General features: G+C 41.7%; 1 protein-coding gene across 7 annotated transcripts in view; it reads left to right on the top strand.

The window, feature by feature from the left end:
• Positions 1–320: 320 nt before the first annotated feature.
• PHF20 (PHD finger protein 20) overlaps positions 321–19,950 on the top strand; it is a 69,241-nt gene continuing 49,611 nt past the window's right edge. For 3 of the 7 annotated variants that reach the window (XM_042021702.1, XM_042021701.1, XM_042021696.1), the window contains exons 1-7: positions 321–406; positions 1,818–1,866; positions 7,137–7,185; positions 8,820–8,948; positions 13,405–13,519; positions 19,404–19,575; positions 19,791–19,875. In XM_042021702.1, the coding sequence (XP_041877636.1) occupies positions 13,437–13,519; positions 19,404–19,575; positions 19,791–19,875 (340 nt within the window). In that variant the 5' untranslated portion in view covers positions 321–406; positions 1,818–1,866; positions 7,137–7,185; positions 8,820–8,948; positions 13,405–13,436. Of the gene's footprint in view, positions 407–1,817; positions 1,867–7,136; positions 7,186–8,819; positions 8,949–10,388; positions 10,411–13,404; positions 13,520–19,403; positions 19,576–19,790; positions 19,876–19,950 lie in introns of those variants that run through there. The other 4 variants (XM_042021700.1, XM_042021699.1, XM_042021698.1 and 1 more) reach the window with 4 other exon arrangements.

The raw sequence follows: 19,950 nt of genomic DNA, 5'->3' as shown, positions 1-19,950 counted from the left end.
TGGCAGACACTGGCTGTCCTACCTGCGTGACACTGTCCTGTACACATGTGAGCACTTGCACTGTGAACTGAGCTAAAGAATGTACATGGGACAGGGGAAGGATTTATTGCTCAGCTCTACAAGTGGTTGTTGTCAGTATTTAAACTGTGCTCTTGATGGTTGTCTAGTTGCATGGATACAGGATGTTTTTTTAAATCTTAAGAAAAAAGAACAGTTGCATATCCTTTGGACTGGTGCATCATATTGAGAAGTCTTGTGAAGTGCTTATGAGTTCATTGTACTTCTGAGTAAGTCTATTCTTTTCTTTTTTGCTTCAATTAATTCATTATCTTCATACTTCTGCTCTTGCTTGCCTACAGGTTTGTTTTGAGTCCTTGTACTTCCTGCAGGAAGATACTTTCTTCAGGTGAGAAATGGTGGCTTGGAACACTTGGTTTGTCCTTGCTGTCCAAATACCAATAGCTACATGGCCTGTAGATTGCTAAGAACCTTTTGGAACTACTGGCGTTTCAGTATTTTTGTGACTGCAAGCACCAGGCTTAAATGATCATGCGTGCATGGGTGTATACTGCGTCCATGCTGACTGGCAGCAGATAATAATGCATATTGGAATATAAACACTCCTTTCTGAGGCATGTTAGTTTGTTCACATGCCTCTGTGTGTTTTTACTGGGCTTGAGAACTTTCAACCAGCCTTACTTAAGTGTAGCCAGCGACAGTCTGCCTTACTTTTTCATAAACCTACCTGAAATGGAGTTCTTAAGATTGTTTAAAAGGAAATTGATTAAAAAGGAAGACTGTGTCCATCTGTGTCTTCAGCTTTGTAGCCTGTATTAATGGAAAGAGAGGAAGCACTATTGCTTATTGTGCAGGTTGGTTTGTTTGTTTGCTTTTAATATGAAGTTGGCACCAAAGAGCTTTCCTGATCTTGTTGCTGATGTTAAAATACTGGTTTCAAAATTGACTTACTTTTCTACTGCTTAAAATCAGCACTTATTTCCCAAGGAAGTGGAGAACATCCTTTTGTTCCACAGTGTCATTGAGTCAGGAAACTATCTTCAGTGCCTCTGTGCTCCAGATGTAGAGCTGAGCATCCTTAGCCTAGACCTGTGCATCAGTGATGCAAAGACAGTGCTATTGGTAGGGTTTGAATTAGGATTTTAGTTAGTTTTAAAAGCATGTGTTGGCATAGCAGGGGTTGAGAGTACACCAGGCTGGAATTGAGTCTTCCCTATACTGTAGTTTGCTAATGGCTTTTTTTGCTACGTGATCCCGTGTATTTGTATCAGTCATTTGCCTACGCTGCAGCTGTCATCTGTTGCTGTTACCAGGCTTGCAGAAATAGGCACTTACGTTTTTGTGTTTGTTTTTCCTGCTGTCCTTTCATCTCTAAGCTGTGAGACAAGTCTGCAAGCAGCCTTGAAGTGCACCCCTTTCTTTTCTTTAAAAAAAAAAAATGGGAGTCACATCCTTCTTACAGGGTGGGGTATGCACAGATGATGTGTCTGCTTAATGAATTATCTTAAATAAAGACATAATTTTTCATCAGTTCTAATGGTAGTATAATTTGGAAGATTTTCCTTTATTTGGCTGTCTTGAAGATATCCTCTTTATCAACAAGTAGGGTAGATTTGGCTCTGTCAAGGCAGGAAGCAATAAAATAATAATACAGAATGCCATGTCTAGGTGTCAGAACACTGTATAGTGACTGGGTGGAAACAATGACCTGTGGGATTTTTAGTGGTCGATGTTGCAGGTGCTGCAAATTATCTGTGAAAAATGTTTCTTAGCATTTTTTTTAATGGGTGTTTTTACAGGTAGATTTCTTCTAGGAGTCAGAAGTCCCAAGTCCAGTTACTGCTGCAGGTACTGTAACCAGATAATTTTTGTGCTTTCTGACTTGCTCCTTCTATTTTCAGTCATAATATTTTTTATCTGATAGCTAAAATTCATGTTGATGCTTGGTGATAAAAAAATCTTAGGTTTAGCATCCTGCTGTGAGTGTATACTGTGCTGCTGGAACACCCAGAGCAACCTCAGAGCTGGGATATTGCAGCTGATGGTGAGGCACTGGGTGGTAATGTAGCCAAGCAACGGGGATCCCTGTCCTGGGATGCAGGCGTTGACCAGGGGATCAGGAAGAGGACAAACTTTTAGCTTCTGGAGGCAACTCCTGTCAAGCGTGAGGGAAAGTTACTCTCAAGGATGATCTAATAGGTGCCCAAGCAGGTGGAACATCGTAGAGAAAGGTATCCACAGCCTGAGTCAATTAGCTGTGCTGGGGGTAATCTGTAGGGATTCAAATAACGAGCAATCCCCCTATAAATCCAGATGAGGTCCTGTGTACATAAATGTTGAGCCCCAGTGCTTGCTTGACAAGTTGATTTGAAAGGGGTACTACTTTTCCCTGAGGTGAGCACACCGGAGAAATGTGGCAGCATTCTCAGGAGGTTAAAAAACCAAACTTAACTGGCAAACTTTAGCAGAGCAGGAATATGGCAAAATTTAAAACAAAACGGTCAATCAGAATAAAGCACTTCATTTAGCAAACTTTACTCATCCAACCTTAAATTACCCATATTCCAAGAAGAGGAAGTTAGGAGTGAAAAAGAGAGAAAACCAAGATGCAGCTCCTATCTTCAATCCCAGTGCAATCTCAGCTATCATAAAATCCAAGAGCTATAGGGGTGTGACCACATGCATCTCAGAGCAGTGGGTTTTATCTGCTCTGGCCTCCTGTGGCTATGCCCCCCAGGTGGGGCTTCTGGTCATCCAGCCACTCCAGGGCTAGATTGAAGCTGCAGGCATGGGGTGTGGGGCATTGCTTGCGGTGTGCCAGTGCCTGACAGTCATTCTGGGCTGGACTAGAGGTTCCTGGGGGCAAGGGTATGGAATGGAGCAGTGCACCTCCCACGTTCCACAGAACTTGCCCTGCCCCCTCCCCTGTAGTTGATTTGAGCCAGTAATTGTTTGCTCCAGTTTTTCACAGCAATCCATGTGGCAGAAGTTTGTACAGAGCACACCATTGTTGTACACCAGCGCGTTGACATTGATGTCAATGAAATAAGGAGGACAAGAAGTGCTCCAGGTGACTACCTGACTCTGACAATATGAGATCATCTTTTTTCCTCCTGACTGACCTGTGCCTTGGCTGTGAACTGTCCAAGACTGTGGACAGACTTGAAAGACTCAAGCAGGTTGGAGAGGAAATGTTCCATAGTCCTATATGGCCAGTGCATGAGTGCAGTGGAGAGTGGAGACTGACTGAAGTATTTTGGCCTGAATGAAGTCACACCATCGCTGAGTGCTGCTGTGCCAGACGTGCTGGAACTTCAGTATGAACTGAAGTCCAGGTCAGCAAAGTGATGCCACCACTGACATTGCCAGTGTGTTTTTCTCCATTCCTTTAGCAGCAGAGTGCAGGCCACTGTTTGTGTTTACCTGGAGGGGCTTCCAGTACACCTGGAACTGACTGCTCCAGAGGTGGAAGCACAGTCCCACCATCTGCGATGGAGTGCTGCAGGCTGCACTGGAAAAGGGTGAGGCTCCAGAACACTTGCAGTACATTGATGACATCATTGTATGGGAGCAACACATCAGAGGAGGTTTTTGAGAGAGGGGAAAAAATAATCCAAATCCTGCTGAAGGCTGTTTTTGCCAAGATCAGGGACTTGCCCAGAAAATTCAGTTCCTAGGAATAAAATGCCAAAGATGGGTGTTGTGAGAGTCCAGTGGATGTGGTCATCAAAATAGTGTGTCCAGTCAGCAAAAAGGAAACACAGGCTTTCTTAGGTACTGTGGGTTTTTGGAGGATGCATATTCTGTAAGATAGTCAAGATTGTAAGCCCTCTCTGTCATATGAGAACAACAATTGTCCTGAACAACAACAAGAAGTTTTGGACAAATTAAACAAAGGTATTGTCTGTCAATGGGCCAGTCAGGACAGGGTAAGATGTGAAAAATGTGCTCTACATTGCAACTAGGAAGCATGGTCCTTCCTGGAGTCTCTGACAAAAAGTACCCGTGGAGACTTGAAGACAGCCCCTTGGGTTCTAGATTTGGTGATAAAGAGGATCTGAGGCCTGTTACACCCTTGTTGAAGAAGAGATCTTGGCAGCTTATGGAGGGGTTGGAGCTGCCTCAGAAGTGATTGACTGAAGCACAGCACTTTCTGGCACCCTGACTGCCAGTCGGACTGGATGTCCAAGGGAAATTCCCTTCCACACATCGTGCCACTGATGCTGCGTGGAGTAAGTGGATTGCTCTGACCGCACGGTGAGCTCAGTAGGAAACCCTAATCGCCCAGGGATCTTGGAAATCATCACAAAGTGGCACGAAGGCAAAAATATCAGTACCATCAGAAGAGGAGGAGGAAAAGGTGTCGCCATGCTAGGGAGGCCCCATGATATAATCAGCTACCAGAAATAGAAAAGCGATGCTCTCCTCTGCTGATTCCTGTCCTACTATAGGGACAAATTGAAGATGGAAAGCTGCCATGTGAGTTGCAGAACACAGTGAGTTGCAGAAGCTATTGAAGGACAAGGTGGTCAGGTTGCAGAGCTGTAAGCTATCCAGCTGTCTTCAAATACTGTTGAATGAGAGAAATGGCCAATGTTCTACCTCTTCACTGACTCATGGGTGGTAGCAAATGCTCTGTGGGGGTGGCTGGACCAATGGAAAAAGACCAGTTGGCAGTGCAGAGGGAAACCCATCTGGACTGCTGAAGTGTGGCAAGACATGGCTGCCTGGGTAGAGAAATTGACTGTAAAAGTGTGTCATGTAGATGCACACGTACCCAAGAGTTGGGCTACTGAAGAGCATTGGCAGCTCTGGTGGATCAGGCTGCCAAGGTTAAATTGCCTCAGGTGGATTATTTCTAGCTCAGTGGGCAGCTCATGACGCCTCGTCATCTGGAAAGAGAGGCAACATTACAGATGGGCTCATGACCATGGAGTGGACTTAACCTGGGAGATGGTGGCCACGGTTATCCATGACTGTGAAACGTGTACTGCAGTCAAGCAGGGCCAGGTGGGTAAAGCCCCTATGGTGTGGGGGGTGATGGTCAAAATACAAATATGAGGAGGCCTGCCGTATTGATTACATCACATTCTTGCAGACCCGCCAAGGCAAGTGTTACCTGTTGACAGTGGTGGAAGGTACCACTGGATGGTTGGAGACCTACCCCATGCCTCACGGCACTGCCCAGAACACCATCTGGGCCTTGAAAAGCAAGTCCTGTGGCAACATGGCACTCCAGAAAGAATTGAGTTGGACAACTGAATCGTAGACATCTGGGCCACAGAGTACGGGATTGAGTGGGTGTATCATATTCCTTTATAGACCAGCCTCTGGAAAAACTGAACAGCATGGTGGTCTGTTAACAACCATATTGAAAGCAATGGGTGGGGAGCCTTCAAACATTGAAATCTACATGTAGCAAAAGCCACCTGGTTAGTTAACACTTGAGGCTCCACCAATCAAGCTGGCTCTTCCCAATCAAATCTTCCACATTCTGTAGAAAGGGATAAAGTCCCCATGAGGGCTGGAATATGAGGAATACATTAGGGACGACAATTTTGTTAGTCCTACCTCAGACAAAGACAAGCCCATCTGTGGGATTGTTTTTGCTCAAGGACCTGGGCGCACTTGGGTAATGCAGAGGGACAGGCAAACATGATGTGTACCTCAAAGGGATTTGATTGTGGGGTGAGAAGAGTCTGTAATGTTGAATTGTATAATACGGGTTGCTGAATCACAGTGCCACTGTGTGCCATAACTACCATGGACAAGGTGTATAGACTGCTCCAGATATACCAGTCATAAAATCCTGATGCAGTTTGCAACCAGCCCTCCTGCCCTAGAAGACGTACAGGATGGATGGAGCCTACAGTCTTGGGCTAAATGAACTCAACAGACATCTTGGAGGGACAGCCATTGACAATGGAAATGATACCTGTGCTTGTGTAGATATCCATGTCTATATATATATATATGTGTGTGTATAGTGGGAAAGGGGTTAGGATTTGGGCATGATGTACGTCGTATAGAATAAGGGATGGATAATGTCCTGGTTCCAGCTAGGACAAGGTTAATTTTTGTAGTAACCAGAAGAGGGTGTGGCTAGAATTTGATGTGGATTTCCCGAGGGAGTGTCTGTAAGGGTCTCTTAAGTGTCTCTCTAGTTTGGATTACAGCAGCCTGCTGACCTGTACTGAAATTCTGCGCTACCTCACATCATTTTCTGGGAATGGGGGAAGGGGTCCTTTCCAGGTCAGGTGGCATGGTTGTGGTTGGGTTGTGTCAGCCTCTGCAGTGAGCATTCACGTGTGAACTGCTTGCCTCTTCTGTACACTTCTGTTCTTAATACCATTGCTATTACAGTTCATTTTCTTCCCTCATTGCTGTTTTCAGTAAATTGTTCTATCAACCAATGATCTTTACCTTCTGTGCCTCCAGTTCCCCTTTCAGTGGGAGCACTTGATGGAAGAATATCATTCCTAAACCACAACAGGTTCTATGCAGTTCAGGTAGAAACCATGAAAATGTCATTGGAGTTCTCAATCTGCAGCCTAAATTGGGCTTCTGAAAACAATTCAGATGGCTATCTTTGCCACTCCTGCAGTGTGAGGAAGCCTGCGTGTATTGACAGGAATTGGATGTGTGGATGAAGAAACCATTTTGGAGAAACTCTTTTAGTTCACTTTTGTATGAGCAGAACACAGCTCCTTCTGCCTTGTGAATGTAGATCATCCAGTTGAGGATGTCTTCATTGACAGGAGAGGACTGCTTAGTTAATGCATAGTTATTTAATACTGCAGTACCTGTTGCACCAAAGTAGGAATAATGATAAAGTTACTAGTGACTTTTAATTGACAACAGATAAATACATGATGGAGAAATCTGATGTGGATATGCAGAGGGAGTATGTGCGTATTGTAAGGGTCTCTTAAGTGTCTCTGTAATTTGGATCACAGCAGCCTGCTGACCTGTACTGAAATATTTTCAGATTAAATTTTTGTTCTAGAGGTGTTACTCTATCATTGGGATACTGTTGACTGTAGAGAGGATATTTTTTTGAGCTCTGAAGTAGTTTTAGTCTCAGAATTCACATGATTTTTATTTTTCCTTTCCTGTAGATACACAACACTGTTTGGAATGTTTACAGCAACATAAACAAGTTCCTTGGTGAGTATAAGCATGGATCCTTGTTTTTGTTAATTGTAGCTTTTCTTTAAGCTTTTGAAATTTTGCTTTAAAATTCAGGTTTTTCTTAAATACTATGCACAGCACCTTTGCAAGACTTATCTGCATTAAATTCTTATATTCTTGAAGACTGCCATTTTTCCTTCAACTGAAATACGCAGTCTCATTAAAGTAGGTTTTCGTTAATGTTGCTTTTTTTAGGAAAAACCTGATTTATTTTATGTGACTTAAACCTTTTTCCAAATTCATTTTCTTTGTTCAGTGTTTAGGTGCTTATTTTTTATCTTTAGTGTGTTACAGGAAAAGAGAGGGGAAGCCAGAACAGCTAAATGGGACATGATCAAATGACTGAAAAGAATTATTTTCAGTAATAAGTATTTATTTCTTTAATTGCACTTGGTAATTCAAAGAGATTTCATTATAGAAAAATATTTTTTTGTTCTGTCGAATTGCTTATATTTATAATTTCTGCTTCCATGTTGGTCTATCCCAGTCTTAGCACCAGTTTAAACTGACAGCACAGTTACATGAGATGTTGCTGAGAGGTTGAAAATGACGTTCTCCAGGCCCTGTAATCTCAGGGAGCGAGTGAGGATCTTGTTCAGAGGAGGCTCACTCATGTAACACATTTTCAATTCTGTCACTGAGTATTTTGGGAGAGTCTTGGTTCTGCCTGAGGAGAAGAGCAAATGTAGATGTTTACTGGTGTCAGTTCTCTTAATCTACTTGTATAAACTAGAGGAAAAGTAGGAGACTGAAATCAAGTACTCAGTCTTACAGTTTTAGGGAATGTCAGTGGTGAGGAATTAGCTGTTCGGTGCTGTTGTTACAGAGATGTTAAGTGTCAGTTCAGGATCCAGTTTCTGTGTTGTGTGGCTCAGAGTTCGCCCGTGTAGTTGTTAATTGAATCTGGGAAGCTTTTAGAGCAAGTAAGTGCTGGTGAATATCTAGTTGAAGATGCTACATCATGCAAGTAAGAACTGCGTGTATAGTCCAGTGTCTTGTTTGAAATGTGTCTTTCGGAGAGAAGAAGGGGGGTGATGTAGTATTCCTTGAAATTTATTGCAGTGTCAGAAGGTCTTTCTGTCCAGTTTAAATCTTTCATGTTCCTGCTCCTATTACTAAAAAAAAAGATCTCAAACCCAAAAACTTGCATGAAGATCATAGCATTGTGGTTTGAAATACTGGTGTGAAGGACATCATCTGAAACTTACAGACATATCCAAAACCAGTCATCTACCTGTGAAATGGTACACAAAAACAACATGAGGCAGGAGCAGAAATCCTTGAATGAACAGGAGCTGTTCTTGGGTTAACATGTTTAGCAGGTTATAGGGGTTTTATATCTGTTTTTATGTGTAGGGTAAAACACAGTAAGGCATACTTCATGGTAGCACTGCTGCTGTGGTCAAAACTTGCTAGGCAGAGGGTGTTTTGTCTGCAGGCAGTAAAAGTCAGTTTTAATCAGCTTCCCATGTCAGTGCCAATACAATTTTTAAGTGGTGCTTGTGAGACTTCCACTTAGTCTTCATAAGATGCCATTAGGATTGTATAGTATAAATGGTGTCTGTAAATACTGCTTTGCAGTCTGATATCATACCTTTTCTCATCTGCAGGTGTGTGGTTTCAGCACAGCATGGCTGTGGTCATCCACTTGCAAGGTGTTCCGATTGCGGTGGGGACCATGGACTTCTCTGGACTGACCATTCCCGATGGGGGCGTGCAAATTGTAGGGGGTGAACTGGGTGAGGCTTTCATTGTTTTACCACTGATGGAGATGTGAGGCTGGTGACATGGGTGCAGATGATAAAAGTAAAAGGTCAAAACTAACTGTTGCAGAGTAAAAGAAACCAAACTGATGTGCAAAATGTGAATGGACTTAGTCCTTGGCAGTTTTATATGTAGATGTGCCAGCAGATTTGGAACAGTGGTGCTGGAGAGGATGGCAGAGTCAGTCTTAGCTTTAGGCTTTGTGGAATCAACTGTAAATGTGCTTTGTCCTAGAAGGAAACAAAACAAGCTTATGTTGCTTTTGTAGGAGTGGCAGTGCTGCCTGCAGTACCCCAGGTCAGTAACATCTGTGGTGCATCTCCAGGGAACACAAGACAATCTCTGGCTAGTTGCTTTTACTTCCTTGTTTTCCCATTGCTTTTTATTACCTGTCCTACCCTGTAGTCCTCCTGAATCACCACAAAGGTACTGAGTGCCTCTGAGGAATTGGGACAGCAAGCTTCCCATCCAGAATAAACCACAAATTTTAAGTGCAAAGTAGTATTACGTTTATGCAAACTGACAAAGTTGACTGTGCTCCTTTACCGGTTCAGAGAACTATGGGGTTTTTTTCCATGGCGTTTCTCTTTTTTTTTCTTTATTGTATCCTTGTGGCAGAGGGAGGGAAGTACCTGGGTTTGGCATGGATGCACAAAAGAATGAAGGAAATAGGTTGAATTGTGGCAATGAATTGCATTTCTTCTGATTTGCTTATGAAGCAGCACTGAGACAGTATAAAGTTTGAAAGTGGGGCTGATTTCAAGGAAGGGGTTTTGGTGTGACGCTTTGTAAAGGAATGGTTTTAATCACTCTGTCAGGGTTTGGAAAACAGTTTTTGTCAGGGTGGGTGTGGTTTGGAAAAGGCTGCAGTGATTTTGCAGTTTCCACAGAGGAAATGGTAGAGGCTGTTATTAGTGAAAGTTTGCCATGACTGGGTTTCCTCTGTCTGATAATATGAAACAGATTTTCAGTTTCAAGAGGAGCCCACTTCTGTTGGAACTTGGTGTTACGCCAGGTTTGGGGCTCAGCACTAACAGAGCTTAAACTGGAGAGAGTAAGAACAGCTACGGGTGAAGGTGTACAGGATCTGCACTGTTAGCAGAGCAGAAAGCTTGTTTTAGAAGTCAAAAATCATGATCCCTGAAGGGATCAGTATTAATGTATTTTCCTCTGCATTACCCTGAGATAAGTGTACTTTCCTCACTGATATCTGTGTCTGAATAGTTGAATAGTCTTTAAAAGTTAAATTACCTTATGATGACTGATGGAAAAGACTCTCTCTTTTAAATAACACGTTTTCTTTCAATAATAAAGATTTAGAAACATTTTCTTTTGGAAGCAGTGACTTGTCTAAATCCTGAAGTATTTGTTCTTGAAACAGATCTGATCTTCATAGAGAAGTAAGAGGTTTTGGAGAAAAGCCATACAGCTCTTGGGGTAGGCCTAGTCTCCCTGTTTTAATCATGGTCTTGAATACATGGGATAAATGTATTCTCAGAGTTACCAGAGTGGAAATCCTCTCTGTGTCTCGATTTCGGAACAAAGTTAGTACAAATTGATTTTCTGCTGAAGAAAATTCTAGAAGAGATGTTCTGGCAAGGTGTTCTTATTTCCAAGTTGTAGCTATGAATGACTGATCAATCTAGGGTTGTTTTGTTAACAAACTGTTTTAATGTAGTTCAAGGTTTTTAAGCAATCTTTGCAGGAGAGGACAGAGGCTGAAACATAAAATCTTGCAGTAGGCAAGCCCCTGTGTTCAGTGCTTGCTTTCTGAGAAATGAAGTTCTCTGTATGGACACGGTCATGCTGGTGAAGCGTATTTTGGCACTGCCTCTTGGCCTAGTTTGTGCACAGCTATGTCATGGTTCTCAGTAAAGGTTGTGTCTCACAGTTTCAGTCTTGCTCTAAGGCTGGGTGTTTCAGGGTAAAATGGTTGAGACCCTCTACTGAGTAATTTATCTCATGTAATGTTCTGCCCAGTATGCATCTGCTTGAGGTAGCTGCTCCTGAAATTGGCTGCAAATGGAAAAGCCAGCCTGCTTTCACAGTCTGAGGAAACAGGACTGCTGGGTCATAGTGCAAGCCAGGGGCAGGCTGTGAGAGAGAACCCAAAGCAGCCCAAGTTTGGTAACTTGGGAGGGGAGAGAAAGGGAGATTTGAGAGGAGGGGCCAATGATACGAGATTTTTGCTCGTAACATTTTTTCCTCTCTTTCAACTTTGTGACCTGCTGCCTTCTGATGAGCTTGGCCAAGCTAGTGAAGTGTAGTATGTGTGTGCTTTGACTAATGTTGGTGTTAGTTGACTAGCTGTGTTCAGATTTTCATGGAATCTGCTGCCTCTGTAACTGATTAAATGGCTTTGGCTGTTTTCTTCAGATTTTCTTTTAGTTGTGATACTCATATTCCCTAAAATGTTTGACTGAAACTATAGTAAGACCTTCCTCACCAAAACTGACGTGTTTCTAGAAGCCCTATTGCGTGCGGTCCTGTTACTGAAGTCAGGAGATGTAGGTGTTCCTCTCCAGCCCCATGTAGGTGAGCTGAGATGAATCCCTTGCATCCAGGTGGCAGCTCTTTCTGAGGAGAACCACTGCGGGAAGCTGCAGTAATGTACCGACACTCTGGGGCTGTGTTGTTGGCTTTGCATTCCCTCCTTAGTGAAAAGGAAAAATAAGCGTACTAGGGAAAGAATCACCTTACAGATGTCATTTCTTCTACAAGTGATAAAGCAAAATGTGTGTCTGCTCCACATTTGGAGGCATGGAATTCCATTGCTAGTATGAGAAAGTATTTTAGTGATGTAAATCTGCAAAGAAAATAGTGGATATTTGAGGTGTGGGTGGATAAACCTCTTAAAAATAAAATGTAGCTTTGTACTTGCTGCCTTTTTTTTAAAATTTCTACAATGTGATGCAACATAAACTGTAAAATCCCAACCATCTTAAGTTTTTCTTAATTTCCTTTCCAAATTAAAAGTTATGGAGTCCTGCCCCAACCATTAGAAGAGTGGGCTAATTCAGATCCATGCTGTGTGAACTCAGTCTGTTATCAGATACTACTCTAGGAAATTAATTTTTTTCAGTTCCTGGGTGGCTAGAATACTTTATCTTTTGGTGTGAATCAAAGTTACAGGCAACAGTATTTTTTCCCCATAAAAATGGGGAAAAAATGTTAAAGCAGGCTGCTTTAACAGAGGTGAGGATCAGTCTAAAAGCACTGCTTTAGGGGAAGGCAGCAGGTGAGCTTTTGGTAGGGAAGTTTCTTTGCAGTGTGGTGGTTGAATGGAGGTGGTTCGGCTGCCTCTGTGCCCAGCCCTTGGCAAATGGCCTGGCTTAAGAAGTGTGGTGAAGGAATAGCTTTTCCTTGTTGTAGAAGCTTTATGACTTGCCTAAAGATCTTTGATTTTGGAACTACACTTGAATTTAGAGTAGTTCTTCACAACGTTAATCCTTTTGTAGATGCAGCTCAGTTGATACCATTGCTGTTTATGCCTTATGTGAACCAAAAGGCTGGTGCTTACTTCTGTGCATGTGTCCTTGTTCTTGTAGAAGGATTTTTATTTTAACTCGAATCAATTTTGTCCATCTGTAATTGAATCTTCAAGATACAGCCTTACTATAAGGACAATGATACTGAATAAAACTTACTTGTGTTTTTGGATCTTGTGAGCTTGAACACTACAGGAATGGATCATAATTTGTATCTTACAAGTTGTGGGAAACAACTGACAAAAAAATCAGGAAAAATAGCTGTTGACCAGGCTTTTTCACTATGTGTACTTTGAGAGAAACTACTTCAGCAAGATTTCTTAAACTTTTATATTATATATTGAAAACAAATCTTAATGAAGACTATTTTTATTTTCTGGCTGAAATGGTGGAGAAGTTGGACAAAAGCAATGCAAATATGCAAACAGTATAGAGAGTCTTCTAAAATTGGTTTAAAAAAACTACATCTTTCTAATGTCTTTGAACTTTATTGCCCTTGTAATGATGAGGTGACATAGTGTTCTAGAGTGTTTCACGAATGTGGTAGCTGTTGAAAGATTGTTATTGTGTTTGTTTTGCTCACTTCCTGTTTACTGAATTCCTTGTTTTCATCAAAACCGGGAGGGGGGAGAAAATATTATGAAACTTCTGTCTCAGTTGTGAATAAACATTGGGTTGCATGGTTCTTAATTGACCTGGAACTTGGACCAATGGACAGAGACTGAGCTTCACTCTTTCATGGTCCAGTAGCTGCCATTTTGAACACGCTTTTGGAATGATTCTGTACACTGTCACTTGAGAACCCTTGTTTAAAAGATAATTGCCCCTTTTCTGCAAACCAAAATTACAGCAGTCCCTTAACATCTGGCTTCTGGGTATATAGTGCATAAGCTTATGTTGTGTATGTCTTGATTAGTGATTGATATTTAATTGCATTTTTCAGGGGAATAAAATCAGCAGTGTTGATATTACAAAATGACAAAACATCCTCCGAATAGAAGAGGGATCAACTTTGAGGTGGGAGCCCAGTTGGAAGCCCGTGACAGATTAAAAAACTGGTATATTTTTAAAACCATTCATATTATATTAATTTTAAGTCTTTAATATCTTAAACATTTTGTATTGGTACTATATTTAGAGTCGTAGTCATTGGTTTGTAGGAAAGTAGTTAATTTATAAAAGTTTATATACCAGTGATGGAAATGGGCGATAGATGCTGATATGTTGTGCTGGCCCGTGAGAAGTGTACTGGTGTTGTGCCTGGGAATAGGACTGCTCCTAAATCTGGTTTGACTTCAGGCTCTCATTCTCCTGAATTCACCCTTTAAGTTCTGTGCTATACTTAATATTGCAGAGCAGATATTACGGAAGAATAAATTCTTTGCAGTACAGAATATCCTTGCTGCTTCCTTTCCCAGTGCTGTTGTGAATTCATAGGCTTTAAAATCTGATGGAATCTGTTAGGCCTGTGTTCATATGAGGTGGTCAGCTTTAGAATTAAAGAACTATGTGGGGAAACATATTCCATGCTAACAAGTCTGGTCTGGTGCCCGTCTTGGAGCCCTCAGGGGTGAGGAAGAACACTTTCCTTCATTAACTGCTGCAGTAGGAGGAGGGAAAAGAGCCTAAAAATACTTGGGCTAACTTCGAACTTTCTAACTCTGTCCGTTTAAGATAGTCAGCTCAAAACTTAGCATTTAATAATTACCAGTGAATGAGAGAGAAAATGAAAATTGCCAAAGACTTCTTCAATACAGGAATTAATTTGGTTTTGTTAGCTCCTGTAGATAACGTCTCTTTCCAGAAATCAGCTATAGTTGATTTTTATTAAGAAGTTTGTGTGGGTTAGATATGATTGTACTTAAAGCTCTGGAACCAGCCAACAGGTGAAGTGTGCAAAGTCAGTACTGAAAACCATATGAACATCTCAGAAGGATGGAGCACTGTCTTAGACACAGGGGATTTATTCCAAAACATCTCGGTTGCATGCAGGGCATGTACTCTCCAGGTACAAGGGCATTGGAATTGTGAAAACGAGAAAACATAGCTCTTTCCATAAAGAATGTAAAGTATGAACATGAAATCCTGTTTACACTTTAATTTGGCTTACCTGTGTAACCAGGAGTTGTGTAGGTAAGCACCTGCCTGCATCTTTGGTATTCTTGAGTTTTGTTAGTACAGCAAAAAATTAGTCAGGCTTACAAAAATAACATCTCTTAGCCTGTCTGTAGTGTAGGCTTTTTAAAGATGCAGTTTGGTGTAGCTGGTGTTTGAGTAAGGCTAATAACTCGTGTCCATGACGGTTATCCTTCTGGCATGTTTGCTCAACAACAGTGTCTGAGTACATAGCTCTTGCATGGGAAAATTATGTGGGGGAGGACTTCAACAACCTGCTCTACTTTCTGCATATCCCCTGGCTTAAATTTGAATTTTGGATATGCTATTTGTTCCACGTTCTTTGATTTTTGGAAACACTTGATCTTAAATGACTCCTACACACAGTGCTTTGCAACTCCGATCTCACAGCTAGGTTATGAACTTTCCAGTTCTGAAATCTTTTGTTTACTTGCTAAGCTTTGAACCCTGGATTGTGTGCATTTCCATTTTCACGGTTTCTGAATGAAAATTTTTAAGAGCTGGGGACTATCAGTGCTGACAAAACTCATTGGCAGTGGATTTGTAGAGGACAGCAGACTGTGGTTTTTTTCTCTGCTGCTTTCATCTGCCCCCGTTCGACCAGGACTGCTCCATGGTGTGGTTACAGTGCACTCCTGTGGGGGCACAGGATTTTCTGTTTGCTGACACTTGCTTTTACCAGTGCTAGACCTTTGGAGGTCCAAGCTTTTCTTGTGTGTACTTTTGTTGCTGTGTTGTCACTAAAACATAGTCACAAGTCTCCTGTTTGGTTAAAGTGCTGGCTTTGATTTCTGTTCTCCGTACCAAATACATCAGTCAATTCATAGGCCGCTATTGCCACTCCATTGGCAGTGATACTTTGGAAAAATTTCATGTCAAGGTGCCATATACCTCTCTTTCATGGCAATGGCTTGTGCCCCAAGTTGCTGGTTAAGAACTTCCGGGGTGTTTGGATGTGTTGTCACCCTAGTGAAGAAAAAACTTTGTATGTAGTCAGTGTGGAGCCTGCTCCTTGCCAACGTGCAAAGTGAATTTTGCATCTTTAGAGCTCCTACCAGAGGTTGCTTTGTTGTATTTGGAATCATAGCATATCAGAAGTGCACTGCACTTCCTGGTGCAGTTGTCTGTCATATGCTATATTTGAACTCCAGGGAGTACAGTGAGTACTTTAGTGCTTGGCTTATGTTCTTAGGGCTTGGGTTGATGCATCAAAACTGTCATGAAAGATTTGTGTCTGTTGACCTCGGGTCACTGTAGGGAGAGAGCATCTCTGCATGCTGAAAGGTCTCTTAGTGCTGGAGTTCAGAGGGGGAAGGACAGGGACTGCTACAGTAGGGCAGCCCTGAATGGAGGGATCCCAGACAGGTTGCTGTAGCCATGGACTTGGGCACACTGTCCCAGCTGAACTGACTTCCTGAAACCTTTTGCATTGGATCATTAAAACTGATTGAGTGTTGGCTAGCTGCATCCTCTTTTACTGAGAAGAGGATGACTGCACTGGATGCCTGCAATAGGCAAATGATGTTACCTTTTGTTACCTTGTTGTAATGACACCTCCAAGTTTTTCTGTCTGTTGTCTGAGTAAAATGGATGTGAAGGGACTTCCAATTCTGGTTAGAGCTCTTGAGTAGTATTGAGAGTATGATGTTACCATGTTACAATTCAGATTGTCAGTCCCGGGAGTTCAGTTGTTCATGCTGTCAGGAATTGGTCTAAGTACTGAAAAGATGAACCACTACAGCTGTTGTCCTTCATGGTGCTGGTTCTCATGGATGCTTCCTTTCCTCTCTGCATTGCTTTGACTGCGCTAAGCTTGTCCCTTCCTAGTTCCAAGGGAGTGGGGGTTTATAGCAATTCTGTTTTGGTATGTAGGAAAGGAGAAGGGAGACAGACTAGTCCAGAGAATTCCCACATATTTACCTCTTCCCAGAAGAGGATAGTTCTACATTTGTCTACCATAAACCCATTTTCATCCTGTTTGCTGTGCTTTGACCACTGTAGTCTGAAGTTGCCAGTCATTGCTAACCATAGTCTATTCAGAATTACACTCTTGGAGTTTTGATTGTCACTTAGGTTCTTAGAAAATTAATGCCAGCAGTTTGGGCATCTTAAAGGTTTTCCCTTACAGTGTAGCCAGGTCATAAGTCCTTGAAAAGTATGAGCTCATCATTCCTTTCAAATTAAACTGGAAGACTACTTGTTTTGCGCTCCCTGTCTGTTGCAAGAAGTTGTCTCTGATTTAGAAGTGTTTTAGATAAATATTTAAATTGGTACCATTTGGTGTTTTCTTACCCAGGATCAGTTAGCTGCCTTGAATACCCATTGAGTCAGCTGAATACTTCGTTTGTGGTTTGGGGGAGGATGTGTTGGGCCACCCTGGACATATTTTAGTTGTACTCTGGGGCCTTAGCCAGGCTTCAGCTATTGGCCTTTCACTTTGTGTATTCTCTCATAGTATGCTTTTTTGATAAACAAGTCTGAATTTCTTTTAAGTTACCTTTACCCCTTGGTATGTTCACAGGCTTTTTGGAGGATGTGTATGGATAATACTCTATTACTCTTCTGTGTAGATCTGTGAGCACTTGTGCCTCCTGATGTGGTGTGCTTGCCCAGTTCTACAAAAGGCTACAGATGTGAGAGGAAGGAAGCTTGATCTGTCAGTGTGTGCTGCTCAGGGCTGCTGAGAACCTTTGAACCTTTCTGCTTTGTTTTGGAGCTGCCAGTGCTCTCCTCTGAAAGGAAGGTGGTGTTGAGGAGAAGGGGTTGTCAGAGATCATGGGTAGATCTAGCACAGCTGCTCATAGGTTTATAGTGCTCCAGTCAAGAGCACTGAGTGTATGTTTACTGATGTTCATTGCTTCAAAAAGAGAAGATGCTGAGGCTTTTCAGCACATTCTCCAAGAACTGGCAGGGAGCTCTAGCTCAACCACACTTAGTCAGGTAGACTGAAATTTGGTCTCATTGTCAGATATGTTTTTCTTGATGATCTTGACTCCTGTCAGTGAAGTGGGATAGGTGCAGATGGCACTGATGTGTGATTCTGGGATGACAGTTCTGGTGGAGAAAGTTCCTCCTTTTGCTGGATATGAAGCAGGGAGAAGTCTTGCATCATTGAGTTACTTGACTCTTGTAACTTGGGCTTGTCTCATCTCAGTGGTAGAAAAGTAGACTGTGTTTCCCAGAGGTGGTTATCTGCTTGGACAGGATTATTAGCTTGATACTGAGTCAGCACTCTGTCCTTTTTATCAGCTTCCCTCTTCATCTTTGAAAATCTAGACAAGTCCTAGGCGTACTGCAGTCCCAATGGCAAGAGCACCCTTCTGGCTGCTCTCTTGTTGAGAGGATCTGGGATTTCTTACCTGTTTCTGCTGCACTCAGACTGTAGGGAATGGGATGCTGATTTTTGTCATTACCTGTACTTAGTGATATCAAAAAACAATCTGTGTTTAGTAGAACTAGGTTGTGACTGTGACTATTGCCCCCTCATGAACTTGTGGAGGACAGTACTTGAGTTACCTAATATAAAGTATCTTGACTATCACAAGAAGGAAGTTTCTTTTTTTTTTTTCCAAGGAGCTGGTAACCAGTTAGAGATGTCTCTGCCATAAGTATCTTCCATTTGAGTTCCTCTCCTCCACAGCCTTTGCTGCATGCATTTTCATAATACATTGGGATGAACTAATGGCATAGCTTGAGATGTGTGACAGTGAGTGTTAAGTAGACCCTTAGTCTGTGGTTGCAGTGTAAGTCTCCAGCAAGGCCTGTTTGAAGCTCTTTGTGAAGTCATGACTGGACATGTCTTACAGCTGGAGGATTTCAGTTGTAGGTAGGTTTGCTTTCCCTTTGTGTAGGATTGTAGAATGGTAGCCTGGGTTGCATTTGAGTCTTAATTCTTACGTGTCTGGGCTCTGTTGTTAGCATCAGGTTTGATACTTTTGAGATGCCACCTCTTTCTACCACTTTTTCTGTCTTTCAAGTGTGGTTTACCAGATAAAGAATACTTGCGGATTTGAGTTTTGTCTTCAGGCCTTCGTTCAAGAATTCACTGAGGTCTTGCCTTTCTTCCAAAATACTGAAAACACTGACAAATGGAAATTTTCTCCTGATGTTACTGTTGTGGAGGAGAAAGCATTGTACTTGGAATGTTATCTTCAGTTGGGGTAGTGAAATAGCTGTGTTTCTGAGTTATAAATTACCAATGCAATTTAAAGAAATAGTCTACAAGGTCTTCCTGATCAGAAACATTTGAATCTCATCTGAGACTCCTCTACTTCTAATACACTAAGAAATTTATATTTAAAAATCCCAGGATTTTGCAGATGAAACTTTGCTTTGAGAATCTAAAACTTAAATTACATTTAATGTGCCTTCTGGGTTTTTGGTGTTACATTGGGTAGATGATTCATGATGCCTGGTGGTGGATATCTCAGAGAAGTGAGTGTATTGACCCCCAGGTGTTACTCTTGGTAAGAGTGAATTGAAGCTATTGATTTTGTAAAATGTGACATTTCTAGATGTAGGGAAGGTCCTTCTGACTTCTGGATCTGTAGTTAAATTTCTTTTTCCACCCCAGACTAAGAATTCCTTAGTTGTCTCCTTTTGCTGCAGCCAATGTTTGCATTTGCTGTTCAGTTTTGGGATTTCTTATGTTCTTTGCTCCGTCATTGTGTAGTATCTTTATTGCTTATACAAGTGGTACGTCAAATTAATAAGATTGGAGGAGCTAAACCAAGGTTTATTTGTATCAAGTGTCTGAGACAGTTTACCTTATTCTTAATTAAAATGTTTTAATCTACCTTTGACCAGGTATCCAGCACACATTGAAGAAATTGATTATGAGGAGGGGAAAGTACTTATCCATTTCAAACGCTGGAACCATAGATACGATGAATGGTTTTGTTGGGACAGTCCTTATTTGCGTCCCTTAGAGAAAATACAGTTAAGAAAAGAAGGATTACATGAGGAAGAAGGCTGTGCAGTAAGTAGAAATTAGAGGACATTTGTGTGTGTAACAGTTTAATGTGCAGTTGTATGAATGATGACCTTTACAATGTTTCACCGTTGCTGTGTTACCTGCTGTGTAAATTTTATGATTTCTTTTAAACATTGGAAAGCTAGTAATTGAAATGTTTTGATAAAGTTGTATGTTTCAGTAATTCTCAGATGAAGACACTTTTAACTACTGTTTTGTAGGGATTTCATATCAATGATCAGGTATTGGCATGCTGGTCTGACTGTCGCTTCTATCCAGCCAAAGTTACTTCTGTTAACAAAGATGGTAAGGACTCCTGGTTTTGTCATGCTTGGTAGTCATGCTTTTTTAATTGTGCTGGAACCTGGTTGCTTAGGTGGA

This window comes from Corvus kubaryi, unplaced genomic scaffold (assembly GCF_017639235.1).
Source record: "Corvus kubaryi isolate FWS band 111438036 unplaced genomic scaffold, C.kubaryi_AGA036_p1.0 37157, whole genome shotgun sequence".
In the NCBI taxonomy this organism is placed as follows: Eukaryota; Metazoa; Chordata; class Aves; order Passeriformes; family Corvidae; genus Corvus; species Corvus kubaryi.
This window is presented reverse-complemented; position numbering and strand designations above follow the sequence as displayed.